This window comes from Lagenorhynchus albirostris, chromosome 8 (genome assembly GCF_949774975.1).
Source record: "Lagenorhynchus albirostris chromosome 8, mLagAlb1.1, whole genome shotgun sequence".
NCBI lineage: Eukaryota > Metazoa > Chordata > Mammalia > Artiodactyla > Delphinidae > Lagenorhynchus > Lagenorhynchus albirostris.
The window spans coordinates 28,312,471-28,329,067 of NC_083102.1; the positions used below are offsets into that span (position 1 = coordinate 28,312,471).

Here is a 16,597-nt window from a genome sequence, read left to right on the forward strand (position 1 = left end):
TATAGTTCAAACACTGTACTTAAACTGTTAATCACTTCAGATGTAACTTTAAAAAACACACATATATTATTTTCCCCAAAACCATTTGTCTTCCAATTTCAACTGCTTTCCAGGGTTATAAAAAAAGAATACCATTAGTTTTCTCCTCTCTGCAGAGGTTTAAAAATGTAAGTACTTTTTACGGTTTCAAAACTTAAATTGCAACTTATCACCAAATATGAGGGCACATGAATTCATACTGTTAAAGACAGGAATTCTGGAAAAATGAGTTATTAGAGTACAGGTTACCTGTTTATTTAATGATAAGGTTAAAGAGATGAAAAAGTAGATCCTTGAGGCACTATACTAAAAAAAAGTCGAATGGAAAACTGTAAAAGGAGATGGAAAGATTGAACATAAGGGATAAGGGATAAGGTAAAGAAGAGGGGGCCATTTCTTCCATATGCTTGTTTTGGTTGTCAGACATCCAATGAAATACATATTTCTCATATTCTTTGAGACGGTAATTCCATTCCAAGGAATATATTTTAAAAGATTAACAGAGATGAGAACAAAGTGCCAGGTACCAAGATGTTTACAGCACTGAAACTAACAGTGAACAATTGGAAAATATGTTCATGTTCAAAAAGTGGGGAAATTTAAATGTTCATCATGTGAAACGGTGTGAATCCATTAAAATTAAGTTTCAAAAGTTTTACTGATGTGAAGAAATGTACCTAGTATAAAACATCAAGTTATGATGCAATTTTGAGAATATCACATAATATTCAGAAATGTAAATTTCCTCATGCTGTGCCACTGGGAGTGATTTTTACTTTTTTCTATGTTTTTATGCTTTCCATGTATTTTGAGTTTGTATGAGTGAATATTTTAAAAATTTAAAGTGTATATGCACTTCTGAAACAATATCTCTGATTCTACAGCCAAATCGGTTAGAGACAAATATATAACTATGTTTTGCTTGAAACCCCCCAAAATGCTTGAAACCCATTTTTCCCTGCTTATTTTGGATTTTACAATAAAATCTTCTCCTTACTCACAAGAGCCTGCATGCATTAGCTAGTGTTAACCGCATGTTTAAGTTTAGGAAATCATAGCCAAGTCTACACATGGCAAGCAATCTGAGCACTTCAGCTACCAAGAAAACTAAAAACAAGAGCCATAGCAAAATAGCAATGCAGTAACTCGCAGATCATCTTATTGGCCATAATGATCACATTGACTGGATCCTTTATTTTTGAGTAGACCTTGAAACAGCCTTATTTTAATTTGTGTCTTACTTCTAATAATACCTTTCACTTACATAAGATTATGCCCAAACATAGGAATCTATCCATTAAGTGGGAAAATCTGGCAACTTGGAGATGGCAACCTCTTCAGAAATAGGTGTGGATCGTATGTTAAAACTGCTGCTGGTGTGTTGACTGATTCACCACGTAGTTATGTCTGGGCAAGGCAGAAAGATTTTCTTGACTTCTTTCCAGAATATTGACTAAAAATTCATTTTTGTCATGTTTTTCATTTTTTACTTTTCTCTAGAAAAATGGAAAGCTTTTATTCATAAGAAGCATATTCATTATAATAAAAGACTAATATTTTCAATGGATTTTTAATGATTAAAAATATTTTTGATATTTAAAATATTTTTGATATTTAAAATATTTTTGATATTATAATGATTTAAAATATTTTTGTCAATATATTTTATAGACTTAGTAAGCCACATTAAATCTGCTTTGGCTTGGGCAACATTTCAAAAAGAAACCACAGTGAGCACACTGTAGACCTACCTAATTTAAACTATAAACATATATCAATATTTTGTGCCTCTTTTCACTAATTCTTAGGGTTAGAAATATAGACTTTCCCTTTGAGTCCTGACCTTGGACGAGTCACATGTCTTTGCTTGTATTTCTACAATTATAAAACAGAAAAAGGTATCTCCTGTTTATTAACAAGATGTTACAACAAAAGATATGGCATATATTAAACCATTTTGAGTTCTTTGTAAAAAATGTGTTTTTCAACTCACATGATTTCCTGAATTTATTTTTCAAGTATTTAGTTTTTCCTTTCAATAGTGAAGCAAAAAGAAAAAAAAAAGTGACATATCATGGGCGCAGCATGATTGCATGTGCTTGTTCAGTCACAAAAGTATTCATTTGTTTACTGTTGCTGTTTGCTTTGTACCCTAAAGTATTCTTTAGTCTTAAAGATAAGTATGGACACAGTGCAGATAGAAAATACAAAACCCTGTATTCACATGTTGAACTGAGTCCCACAAGAGCAATGTGAACACTGAAAAACATAATATTTAATTTTAATTAAACTTAAAGGGGCTATCCTTATCTAATTTCCTAGCTATATTCCAAAATGAATACATTTTAAAAAGCAGGATTTTTACAACATTCATGCTTTCTTTGTTTCAGAAGGACTTAAGGGGGATTAAGATCATTATTTATTTAAAAGTTCCCATTGTTTACATTTTAAAGAAGTTCCTCATTTTAGAGCCACTTTCCCCACTAGCAATTTTAAAGAATTAAATGCTTTGATGACATCCTTAATTAGTTGGCTTTCCATTGTTAACAAGCACCTACCAATATTAGTCACTGATTTTGCTCTTAATTGTATAAAAATGATTACATCTATTGCTTTATTGGTACAGATGTTTCATTGCCACCAGACTACCAAGAGATAATTATTATTCATCATCTTATCTTGCTCTGTTACAAAATGTATTTGAAGTAAGCGGAAACTGCTCAAACCCTATTGGCTCAATTGATTGGTACAGTACAGGGATGCTCCATCTGGCTAGCAGAATCGTTTTATTTGATTTCCTCTGCTTGATACTTTTATTCCCCCCACAATGCCTCTACTCTTCGCAAAGCACCCCAGTTGTACTCTCTTACCCTTCTACTGCAGATGTATTCATTCTCCATGGAACTTGGTGCCTCCATAATAATTCTGTGAACCAACATCAGTTCAATCATCAATCACAACACACTTATCTCCAAGTCTTGCATGGGTGTCTGATCCTGACCAAAGACAGCACTGGGTCTTACTGGCCCACTGGTGCAAAAGTTTTTCCTGACTTCTGCCTGAAACTTGAAAGCTCTCTGCAGTGGCAGATGCTCAAAGATGCTCATTAGGTTGCCTCGATTATCCAGGTTTATTGCACTCAGAGGAACAGTACCTAAAAAGCATTCTCGTTCAGTACATAATTAATAGCCTTAGAGAACAGTGCTCATTAGTTACTTTTGACACACAATCACAAATGGTTGGCCAGGGGTTGGATATATTTATTTTGGTATTCCAAAATAAATATTCCAATAGTTAACTCAATTGGAACAAATACGTTTTCTCTCCAGGTGTATCTTTCTGTTTGTGAGGATGTCAAGAGACTGAACAAGTTAATGCAGTGTTTTCAACATGGATTGCAGCCAGGATTCTGCTGGCATTTTGCCCTCGAGTTACTGGGCCACTGAGACACCTTAAGATAATTAACATATTCCTGCAGTGTCTAATATGACAGTGGAGATGGTTAAATGAAAAAGAGCACCTTACAGCAGACCAAGGGTAGCATCTTTGAAACTCAAGGGAAAAGAAAACGTGTTTTTTTATGAAAGGATTTAGGCCTTGCGATTTATATATGATATATCATGAAGACATGAGATATTGAGATAGAACTTATGTCTTCCTTAATATCTTTTTAAACGTCTAAGTGACTTCACACTTTTCTGAAGTTTATGCTTTTCCCATTGATTTCATTAATGGCCAACATTTTTGGTGGAAAATGTTTAACTGATAATCTATCATATGTCTAGCCAAAACCATGTTGATTTAACCTTGGAAATAAAATCTCATGATACCCATCTGGTGCTCAAATAAATGTTATTTTATTGATGTTTTGAGTTTTACAATAAAAGAACAAAGGAGTGACTGAACAGATCTATGATTAAAAGAATTGCTAAAATCAGCCCTCCAAGTATACTCTTAAATATAAAAATAGTGAACTTTAGATTAAAAATAATGCTCTTCTCTTTTCCCATATTTATTCTTTAAATGGTCATACTGACTGAACAGAGATTACAGGACGAAAAGGCAAGGGCTAAATGCTTAGAGCTGTTATGTCTTCATATTTAGCACTAAGATTTCACTAAAAGAGTTCATATTCATGTTAATATGCTTTACAGCTACTTGCCTCCTACAGTGGCTCAACTTCTCCAGTCAAGGGTGCTGCTCACAAAAAAAGGAAAGCTAATTTTGATTTGTGATACTTTGAAAGGCTGTGTATCATAATGGGAAGAGACTGGAACTAGGGACGGAGATAAGGAGACAGAAGAGCTAGGAATGCAAATCCTGGCTTTTAAACTTCCAGTTGTAGACCTCTAGGAGACTCCTTTGCCCTCTCAGAGGCTCAGTTCCTCTATTTGAAAAATAAGTCCCTCCTATACTGGTGAGGGGGTTTGGGGTCCAATGAATTAATTCATTTGAATGTGTTTATAAACACAAGCAATTATGCTTTCATCTGGAAAGAAAACTGAAGCTGATTTACACATTCTTTTATAGAATGAACAGTGGTTATTTAATGCATTGTGTAGGACAGGAACTTTATCCATTCTGTCATTTCCATGTAAGACATTACCCAATTAATATTGCTTAAAATGCCTGTTGGATTGCGTACTAGCTCTCTGGGTGAGTCAATGTTTCTAAGTTTCAATTCCCATATCTACAGAGTGGGTATAACAATCACTATCAACACATGCTTAGGACAAATCACACATGGCTATCAGTCTATAAATATGTATATCACATTTAGAGTTCAACCTGCTATTTTTTTTCCAACTTCAGCAATTTCACTGATTCTTTATCTTCTCTGCAAAACAACAAACTTAATTTGCCAACAAATGGGGAGTGGAAAGTCATTTTACATGAAGATTATTTTCAGAAATACGTCCATTGAATTTCAATACAAGAAGTACACATTTTCTACCTATATTTTATAGTCAGTTTTACTCAATAACATACTTAATCTAATTGAAAAGATCCAGAGGAGAACTAGGCTGTTAATAATATACAAATTTTAATTTAATTTAACTGAAATCGATTCATTTAAAAAGCTGAATAGCTACAGGAATAGCTTCAAAGCCAATGAGCACATAGAATTCCCTTATATTACATTAGCAATACCCAAAGTTCAGATTTTGGCATCTTCAACATACATGCAACTATCATGAATCCAGATGAAAGTAAGTCACAAAAACTATGCCACAGTAATGGACCTAATATAGACAACTGTGTCTAATGTAAAGAAGAAAATCTGAGGTAAGAAATTCAAATACCATCAAGAAGTTTCAGTAGATAGTTGAGGAAGTTGACCTAACCACCATTAAAAATCAGAAGGACAACCTCAAAAATAGTAATGAACTATTAATGATGTGAAAAATGGCTCTCATTCAATAGTGTTGCAAAAAATTATTTCAGATAAGAATACTGATATAACATTTAAAAAGCTAAATTATATGAAAAATATTTTCAATAAGATAGAAAAACCCATTTATATTTTTTAGATTTCATCAAAATACTGGAGAGATTTTTAAAATAAATAATTTGTGCTTCAAAGGATGTATTTTAGTTACTTAAAAAATTCAGTTGTGCGGAATGCCCTTGCATCACAATGGTGCCAAATGGAATGTTCCTGTAGAATTCATTTAACAGTCATTGGCTTCACATTTAAACTCCATGCACTAGGGATGCACAATGTAAAACAGGGCCTCTTCAAGGAGGTCACAAACTAGAAGCATAATGCCTCAAGTGCTTTAACATGTCATTCAAGGTCACTGGCAAGCTAAGAAAATACTAACTACTGAAATACACATTATTTTAAACTACCTTTTTTTAACCCCCAAAAAAATATCTTACAGAAACTGAGAACCCTTTTAATTTTAACTGATATCTATGTACCTCCAACTAACTGAGATGTTTTGCTTCATGTAATCTTTAAATGAAAGGAATGTTTCCTGTGAGCTTAGAATTCCCAGAATCCTCTCTGGTGTCAGAGTGAGCAGCATTGCTAGGCTTTTCCCAAGAAGATCCCAGCTAGAACCTTAAGGCTCTGCACTCACTTTCTACCTGAACACCCCTAGGCAGTACAGTAGCTGGGGGATGCACTGTTCCCCCCTGAGCAGGGAGAGCCTGCTGATCTGGGGTGGTGTTCCATGCCCGGGGAGCAGGTGGTAATGCCCTGCCCTGCCATGGCTTTCACATCTCACACAGAGCCCCTGTCAGTCAGCAAGAGCATGTGTGCAGTATATTGAGATGCCCTAGTGAGCCTTGCTTATCTTTCTCTCCTCAGAGGGAGAAAGCCCACCCCCATTTCCCTGGCACGTCCAACAAGAATTAATGTAGTTTAATCAGCCTCTTGTACAATGCTGTCCTTAATTCCCAGTCCACCAAATTATTTATGGGAAACCTCGCAGTGCTTTTGGATATAACCAGAAAACCCTGGAATATTTTCATCTGTAAAACTAGCCTGGCACATAAGTGAATAAATGAATGAAAGATATAAACCTCACACTGTGTTCCGCTCCATACTCAGGAGAGGTACACCAAGTATCCACTAAAAACTCTTCAAGAAGAAAAAGCACTGAGGATTTTATTCCACGGTCTTCAACAATCTTTTATGTTCTGGTTTTAATCGTATTTTTCATTTTGTTCTTTAGAATACCAGTGACCACTAAGGACATTTCAGAAAAAAAAACGATTAATAGATGATTTACGATTTTAGTGAACTTGATTCTTCGCATTCAAGGCACATCTTGAGGATTTTTCACAAAAACAATTGATCCTTTTCATGGCTTAATGCCGCTGTAACTTCCTGCACACAGCCAGCAGATTGCCATGGACACACACTTGATGGCTTTCACACTCTCTAGTCGCCAGGAGTTTACATTTGGGTACAAGAAGAGTGAGCAGTGGGATCTTTTCTATGCATGAAGCTTACTTAGGACCTGAAACAATATGCACTTTTGTAAGTGACGATACAAATCACTACCAGAAATTTACAGTATGCTAAAAAAATTTTCTACACAAATAACAAAAGTCATGCTTTAAAAATTCAGATAATATCAAGCAACCACAAACCGATGATTTAAGACAGTGGTAAACACATATGCTTTCACAGAGGTGTAACAAACCACAGCTAAGAAAAGCAATGCCAGGTTTTTGCTTCTCTGTAAATAGGTGCTGTATATAGAGGTAAAGAGGATAAGTATGCAATTTAAGAAATATAGTCAGTGGAGCTGGATAATTCCAGGCAACAGTTCCAGTTTTCCCCAAAAACTAAGTTGGATTATTTTTGCCTGAACTTTATGAATGATTTCCTGAATTGTTTATTTAATGTCTGTGTAAGTACATTAGGAATTCTTTTGGTTGAATATTAAATAATTTGAAATTCCTCTCAATCTTATTCTATTGTACGGACAGTACTCAATTAAAAAGAAATGAGAGAGGGCTTCCCTGGTGGCGCAGTGTTTGAGAGTCTGCCTGCCCATGCAGGGGACACGGGTTCGTGCCCCAGTCCGGGAAGATCCCACATGCCGCGGAGCAGCTGGGCCTGTGAGCCATGGCCGCTGAGCCTGCGTGTCCGGAGACTGTGCTCCATAAGGGGAGAGGCCACAACAGTGAGAGGCCCACGTACCGCAAAAAAAAAAAAAAAAAAAAAAAGAAACGAGAGAAAACTTTCTCCCATATCAGTCGTCTAAGGTAAGAGAATCGTCCCAATTTCTTTGTAAGCAACCCCAAGGTAAACTTTCATTTTACACACTATTGGTTGGTTGGTTTATGATATTTATAAAATTAGCACAGGTTAAATGTAGCATCATTTTATCAAATACATACTTGCTAAATAAATGAATTAATTCAAAGATTATAAACATGAAATGTAAAAACATCTAGAGATATGCCAAATTCGGGGTACCACATTAAGAGCTGAACAGATGAATATTGGACACACCTGTCACCCACTAGAGGCACCACAGCAGGAAGGGTGGGAAGCCCTGCCCTGCCACCCTCCAGCAACTCCCTCCCCAGAGCCTTTGCTTAGCATTACCCTGCCTGGATATCTCTCCTCATTCCCTTCTCTGCCTCCTTACCACGCCCAGGCCTTCTCATCCTTCATGTGATATCCTAACACCACTTCTTCACAGAAGTCCTTTCCATTATGACTTTTACATATTCGTTCTCACAATTATAACTGAGTATTAAGTTGTGTAATAAGTTTTTGATATTTGTTTACTACGCGAGGCTCCGAACTCCTTGAGAACTGGAAATGTGTCTACCTTGTTCTGCTGTGTACTCAGCACTAACCTAGGCACACAGTAGGTATTCAATGAATATTCACTAAGTGAATAAACTACAAATTTAGGATTTAAAATCTCAGAGGACTCTTCCCTGCCACGTTGAATTTATTTATCCTTCTCTGGTAATCAACATTTTCCAGACCGGTGATTGTGCTAAATCTCTGCATTTACTGTTAGGAGCTGACTCAACCTTCTGCCGCTGCCAAGAAAACAGAAGCCGCTGCACAGGAAGATTTGCAAGTCCCCTCCGCTCCACCTTCTAATCACCTTTTATCTTCACTCATAGACCCCTTTCAACCCTTGTGTCTCATATAGAAAGTGTTTCCACATGTTCCGCTCCTCTGACCTCCTCCAGGATTTCTTGGGACTCAATTTCTCTCTCTACATGGGATTGTGTTCTTAGGCTCTTGTAACTCACTCAAGCCTGCTAATCTAAAGCTTCCCCTTTCTTTGACCCAACTTTACCAAATTCACTAAGCATTTGTGCGTCCATACATTCTTCTATGTATGGCAGCTGTCATTCTCCTTCAGTGAATATAGGCTTGTCTGACTCCCTTCTGTCTGGGGTTCATTTTATCTTCATTTTTATTTTTATTCTTTTTTAACATCTTTATTGGAGTATAATTGCTTTACAATGGTGTGTTAGTTTCTGCTTTATAACAAAGTGAATCAGCTATACATATACATATATCCCCATATCTCCTCCCTCTTGCGTCTCTCTCCCACCCCTCTAGGTGGTCACAAAGCACCGAGCTGCTCTCCCTGTGCTATGCGGCTGCTTCCCACTAGCTATCTACTTTACATCTGGTAGTGTATATAAGTCCATGCCACTCTCTCACTTCGTACCAGCTTACCCTTCCCCCTCCCCGTGTCCTCAAGTCCATTCTCTACGTCTGCATCTTTATTCCTGTCCTGCCCCTAGGTTCTTCAGAACGTTTTTTTTTTAGATTCCATATATATGTGTTAGCATACGGTATTTGCTTTTCTCTTTCTGACTTACTTCACTCTGCATGACAGACTCTAGGTCCATCCACCTCACTACAAATAACTCAATTTCATTTCTATTTATGGCTGAGTAATATTCCATTGTATATATGTGCCACATCTTCTTTATCCATTCATCTGTCAATAGACCCTTAGGTTGCTTCCATGTCCTGGCTATTGTAAATAGAGCTGCAATGAACACTGTGGTACATGACTCTTTTTGAATTATGGTTTTCTCAGGGTATATGCCCAGTAGTGGGATTGCTGGGTCGTATGGTAGTTCTACTTTTAGTTTTTTAAGGAATGTCCATACTCTTCTCCAAAGTGGCTGTATCAATCTACATTCCCACCAACAGTGCAAGAGGGTTCTCTTTTCTCCACACCCTCTCCAGCATTTACTGTTTGTAGATTTTTTGATGTGCTTTGACAAGTGTAGTCAAAACCCTCTGCTACTTCCCATGCCCCACCCAACACCTCCCCTTGAAATGGAGGGAAAAAGCCAACCACCTAAAACACCTTCAAACCAAACTCAGTTTTTGAGAACTCGATACTAGGTCAGGCATCCAACAAACAATAATAACGTTCAACTGAATTATAATTCTTTGTAAGCCAAGAAGCTTAATTTGAACTATGGAAGCCCACCTCATGACACTGTACCAAAAATATTGAACTAAATTTCAGACTGCTGAGATAGAGCCTGGATTGAACAAAACGGACAACAGTTTAATAAAAAAATAAAATTCCTTTTATTTAACCTCCAGTGCATTAGTAAGAAGACAATCCACTTAATTTTATAAGTAAACTGCTATTAAGTATAAAAATAACCATGCTGTACATCAGGGAATGATTAATACTCATCCACATGCTGCCTTAAATCTGAAATTTATGTTTTGAATCTGAAGGTTCACAAGACAGAAAACATTCCAGATGTAATCTTTCAAGCTCTGATATAGTATTTAGTCAATACAGACCCTGTGCTTTTAGAATAACTGCTTCCTTTAAATAGAGGAAGAGCCCTTTTTAAACTGCTATTACCAGGCTAACTTCTAAGACCAGAGATTCATCAATAGATGTTTCCTAAAAAAAAGTACCACTGAAACATTACAGTGAGGATAAGAGTATTATCATATAGACAGAGAACCATAACTTTTTTTGTAGTGTCTTATGTAGCCAAGGTCCTTGTGCCCTTTGTGTAGCAGAGGCAATTGAAATAGGAAGGAAACCACTTACTATGATCAGCACCTCTTGTAAATCTGGCTAAAAATCTAGGAGGGATACAACAGGGTGATGGAAAAAGAATAAAAGGGAGAGGTAGTGATAAAATAATTAGGAGAACTACCAGAAAAATAATGCAGATTTACTTGTGGTAGGACCACATAGAAAAGGTAATGTATTTTCAAAACAGGTCTTAATGTGAATTCATATCACAGATCCTGGTTTTCCTTCACACTTTGTGTGTGTGTGTATAAAGACTAGAACAAAGAAACAGCCGCATACATTGAATATATTTATTTGCAACTCTCAGCAAAACCTTAGATTTAAATCTTATGGCTGTCAATTTTCACTTCTTTTTTTAAAAAATTTTATTTATTTTTGGCTGCATTGGGTCTTTGTTGCTGCGTGCAGGCTTTCCCTAGTTGCGGCGAGCGGGGGCTACTCTTTGTTGCGGTGCGCGGGCTTCTCATCGCGGTGGCTTCTCTTGTTGCAGATCACGGGCTCTAGGCGCGCGGGCTTCAGTAGTTGTGGCACACAGGCTCAGTAGTTGTGGCTCTCCGGCTCTAGAGCACAGGCTCAGTAGTTGTGGTGCACGGGCTTAGTTGCTCCACGGCATGTGGGATCTTCCTGAACCAGGGCTCAAACCTGTGTCCCCTGAATTGGCAGGCAGATTCTTAACCACTGCACCACCAGGGAAATCCAATTTCCACTTCTTGCAGAAAGCCCAGACCTTCCTGAATGATTATCATGGCTTAATCCCATATTTACATGACTTTGTTGTAGGCTTAAGTCAGGGAGTGGGGAGAAACACCCTTACCATAGGGCACTGTATGGGGCAGATGTCCTTGATAAGTCACCCTAAGACTCGTCTCTCTCTTCCAGGACTCTGCTCACAAAGGCCAGGAACTACTGTGAGGGATGCCGGGGTGATGGCTGACTGTGGTAGGATTTGTTCTCTTCATAAGTCCTGGGGAAGGGTGTTGCCTCCAATTGTCGGAGGTTTTCCATAGAACATGGAACTCTTAGGTACTTTGGTTTTCATCCCAAGACAAATATCAGCAATTCCAAGGCAAGAGGAAAAGTCCTCCTCCTCATCATATTGCAGAATTAAATTATCTATAGTTTCTTCAGTTAAATCAACACGAAAAGCATATCCTGAGGTTCAAATCAGTAAAAGAACATTAAGAGTTTTAAAGGTAGAGATAGATCTACATAAATATAGTTCATTAAAAATCTTTAAATACACTGAATAACTTTAGTAAATAGCAAAAATGAACTTGTTTTGAATCTGTCAAAGTAAGAAATCACCTATAATTATTAGGTCCATATAAAAACTGAACTATGATAGATTATGTATGTAGTTACTTTTCCAGGTAATTGAGCAAAATTGTTCTTGTATTTATTAAAGTATCACTGACATAAAAGTTATATTTCTATCCAGAGTCAAGTTCTCATTATTTTTAGAAACCAAACCATACATTCTGGAAACTATAGAAGTTATTCTTTCAAATTCTAGAAACTCTGAAAACTATCCTTTCAAACTTATTGTACAAAATTATCTGAGTACCTTCTGATTATAGGCCCATTCAAATTTTATTAATAAAGAATTAAAATACATTTCCTGTTCATGGGAATGGTGACACAGAGCTAAGATTATTTATTGTGTCAAAATGGAATAATCAAAATGTTAAGACTCAAAATAATTATTACATCAATTATGGTCATCTAAGAACATGAAATCAGCACATGAAGAAAAATACGATACACAGCTGATGTTCTCTAAATATCAGTTAAAAAATGAATGAATATATGATAAATGAAATAAGCAGAAGAAGTTAAATTCAAGGATTTGCTAAAAGTTAATCTGAATATATACAGGACTGTGTCTAAATCACAAAAAGAAACAGTAGGTGTTTGGGCCTTAAGAGTTTGAAAAAAGAAAAGAAAATGAAATTCAAGGGAAAGACCTCCTTTGAATATAAATTATTTTTTCTATATTATTCTGCTAAATAAGTATGCCTTGGAGCTTTCACTGACAGATCTCCAAATAATTTCCCATTGTGGTTGGGCAGGTGTTTAGCAAGAGTGTGTGCTGATCTTCCACTTTCTTCCGGGGTAGGGGACAAGGGGACTGGAGGGGCAAGGGAGGGTAAGCCGTTTTTCAGGTATCCCACTCAAGAGGCTGATAGCCAGTTGAGGGCACCCCACCCAGAAGGAAGAGATCGTGGGCTGGATCTCTGGTGGTGGCGAGGTCTGAGATGGGCAGAAGACGAGAGTCGGGAGCCAGGTCTCCCTCATCAGGGATCTGTGCCTTGGGGAATGTGTCTGGGGCTCATGCAAAGAGAACAACCATGTGCCCCCCAAAAGACTGAGCTTTTGCCTCCCCTCCACCCCCACGGAGGGTATTATCAGAGGATGAGCAATGACCAGAGTAATCTCTTCTTTTACTTTCCTGCATGACTCTCAAATGAGAGGAGTGTTTAAGAGGGAGGAGGGAAGGAGCTAAATGGCAGACTAAGTTTCTACACTGCGAGCTCCTAAGGCCTGAGCCAAGGGATGGGTAAAAGATGAGGTCTACATTGTCTGAGATTGATTTTTTAAGCAGAACTGGACTTTTAAAAACCAAGAGTGACCAAAAAGTTGCAGAATCTGCCAAGGATGCCATTCCATGGTGAAAAAGTGGAACTTGACCTCACCTGATCGGACACAATGACTGAGTCAGTGCTCCTCAATAGTTGTAATTTTACTCAAAAATGAACAACAGGACCCTTGTTTTCCTTTCACTTGCCTTAAAATCTAGTAATCTTTAACTATGCGAAGCAGAGAAATCAAGTGCTTTAACAACAGAAGTTTATAATAAAATTAAACTCTACCATTTATCATTGTTAAGAAATGAACATGACAGTAGCTTTTTAAATAAATAAACTATATTGTTATTGATAAGTTGCAACTAGAGAATTCCCAGCGAATTCATACCTAGCAGGAAAAATATGCATTTTTATCAAATTAAATAAATTAATTTTTGCAATCAACATACAATACAGTATATGATACTTAGCCACAAAGAGCAGTTGCCTGACGTTAACTACGTGATGCTATAGTAACTAGCACTGCATTAGCACCAAACCTGTACGACAGCAGTATCCTGTGGGGGCAAAAGGGACGGGACAGGCTTGCTGTCCTCTGTGTTGCCACCACTCAGCCAGCGCCTGGCACGTAACAAGTGCTCTGTATTGAGTGAATGTTAGAGCATTCAAGATACGGAATTTGTGGTAGGCAGCTGTCACCTCTGGTTTTGCTTTCTCCTACGTTAATAAGGAAGTTTGCTGATTTTCTACATTTTTCTACATAGCTACAGAATCCGGAGGAAATACAGAAAGCAATATTCTAAGGTTTTTGCTTCACTGTGGGCATAAAAGAAGAATATTACAAATAACCCCTCAGAAATGAATGAGATAAAGAAATTAATAATAACCTTTTTATGATACTAGATTATAATAGGTAAAAGAAAATTCTGGATAACAAATACTGGACCTAAAGAATCTTTTGTGCTCTGGTATGCATTTATGGAATAACTCCTAAAATCACTTCAGTAAATAGAGTCAAAGGCTAAATAATCAAAATTTTCTAAAAACATTCTCCTGCAATAAAATGTCAAAGTCTAATAAATAATTAAATTCTGGTTTGACTTGCGAAATATTTCCTTCATCAAATTTTAGAATATACTAACCTATAAAATCATTTTTTGGTAACTATATAATTCCATAATATTCACTGAATCATTTTTTAAAGTGATCTATGTTTTTTCTTATATCCTGGAATAAATATACAGAAAAAATTTGAAGGCCTCATTGTTCTGTTTCCCCAACTAACCATTTTAACAAAACTCATCTTTTTTGCAATAATATTCACCTACATTTAACTTTTATTACATTACTTAGGAACTTTACATTACATTGCCTGAGCCCTATTTTTAGTTTTATTTTCTCACTTTGAGTAGGTTGTGAATATGAAAATGAGATTACTGGTACACATGTCTTTGTGTGAATTATAGGAGGAACTTCTTAAAATATTGCTCTGTTACTACTTTCATTCTCAAGAAAGAGACACTATTGATCAGAATCTAAGGGCATTCACAGTGGTAAATACCAGAAACAGAGACTTGGGTACACACATAGGGACAAATACTACTGAGATCCTCCCTTTTCTTTGGGCTCAGACACTTGAATGCAAGTTATTCTACTTACCAAGTATATGACATTGGGCCAATTTTTTGACCTCTCCGTACTCCATTTCATTTGTAAAGTGGATGTAACAAACCTTATGGGGTTTTTGTTAGAGCTAAATTACATGAAAAAGAGACAACACGTATCAGTGCTTAGGACAGAGGTCATGTACAAGAAACAGTGGTCATCATGCCCCATGACAGATTTTACAGGTAGGGATTTCACCACCTTCATTTTGTATCCAAACACTGATCACAGTGCCTATCAAAACATACATAAACAACTTCTGGCTCCAGGTACATCCTATGTCTTCAACAAATGTAAAGATTTAAAGCAGACAGGGAGAGGTATTTGAGTGAATCGGGGCAATGTGACTTACTCTAATTTATATCCCAGAATGAACCAATATAGCAATGCTATTCGGTTGTTTTTTTCTACAAACAGGTACAGGCCCTCAAGATCTTTTTGCCAATTCAACAACACTTATATGATCCATGGTAAGCTAGCTTTTGGCACCAAAGAGGTCACAGACTAGAATAGGAGAAGAAATGTATAAACAATTACCATACAATGGATGCAGGCAATGACAGAGACACCAGAGCAATCTGGTTTCATGGAAGAGAGAGTGGCCCTTTGGAGCAGTGAGAAAGGCGTCAGAGATAAGGTGATGCTTGTATTCTGTCCTGAAGGGTGAGAGGCCTCTCCTGGGTTGACGGGTGTCCTAAGTTGCCAGGGCTTTGACGTTGGCTCATAGTATAACTATGTCCTTGGCATCCAGTATCAGTTCACCCTTTCTATTTAGCCCCTCTGTGGTCATGTTTCTTACTTCTTTTCAGCTCCCAAACTTGACCTCTCCACCCTGAAAACCAAAAATGATTCTTGACACCTGTATCTCAAGTTTCAATACCTGCTCTGTGTCCTGTTCTGCCTCAGTCAACGGCTGACTCAACTCTGCTCAGACTTTGGTCATGAGAGTATCTACTGATTGGGTCAGAATATTCTTCAGGAAATGGATCTGGGTCTCTTCCAAGAGCAATGCAGTCCCCAGCACTTACCCACTGAGAACACAGTTATCACTTCTGTTACCCAACTAGATCCTGAGTTACAAATGATAATTCCAGAATTTGCCTGTACTTTAAAAACTCTCTGTTATCCAAGACCCCAAGTCTGGTCTTTAACAATCTACAAAGGCACCCTCAATCCATATACTCCATGCAACCCTGCCTCAGGGGACCTAGCAGGCTCCATCTGAAAGCTGCTTCACAGTCCCAGCCTGGCCTGCACAGGCTGTAGAGCCTTCCAATCAGATCTGGTCCTGGCGCAGGCCTGAGGTCTGGTCTCCTGTCCACAGCCACCCACCCTGTCCGAGCCTCAGCTCTAACTTTCAAGAGTTTCAGGATCCACACTTTCTCAGGAGGGAGAGAGTCTGAAAGAAACTAGATAAAGTTCCTAAATGATCATTCTGTTAAATGAAATCTGAGCTTTCAGTAACTTTAAAGATTAAAAAAAAAACTTCTGATAACATAAAAAACAAGATACGAACTTGTACAGATGTCAGAATTTATCTTTCATATATTCAGAGTGTTACACGTAAAAATATTAAGATTATAATGAAGGGAGAAAGATGCTGAAAATGTATTTGAGAGATCTGGAAATCATATATGAATACATCTCTAAGGATTAGAAGTTAGAGACATTTTGAGTCATAGCTGAAAATAACCGATTTGAATTGGGACGTGAACTGCAATGCCTAGTAGGACTGGCAAAGAAGAGGAAGTGAAAAGAGACAGGCTACCATAACTTTTGTTTCAG

At 37.3% G+C, this 16,597-nt stretch overlaps 1 protein-coding gene across 3 annotated transcripts in view; it reads right to left on the bottom strand.

Moving 5' to 3' along the window:
• PTPRZ1 (protein tyrosine phosphatase receptor type Z1) overlaps positions 1–16,597 on the bottom strand; it is a 159,232-nt gene that overhangs the window by 115,824 nt on the left and 26,811 nt on the right. Inside the window, exon 1 of one of the 3 annotated variants that reach the window (XM_060156787.1) lies at positions 14,807–14,879. The exons of the other annotated variants lie outside the window; for them this stretch is intronic. Coding sequence (XP_060012770.1) covers positions 14,807–14,852 — 46 coding nt within the window. The 5' untranslated portion in view covers positions 14,853–14,879. Of the gene's footprint in view, positions 1–14,806; positions 14,880–16,597 lie in introns of those variants that run through there. 3 annotated transcript variants of the gene reach the window in all.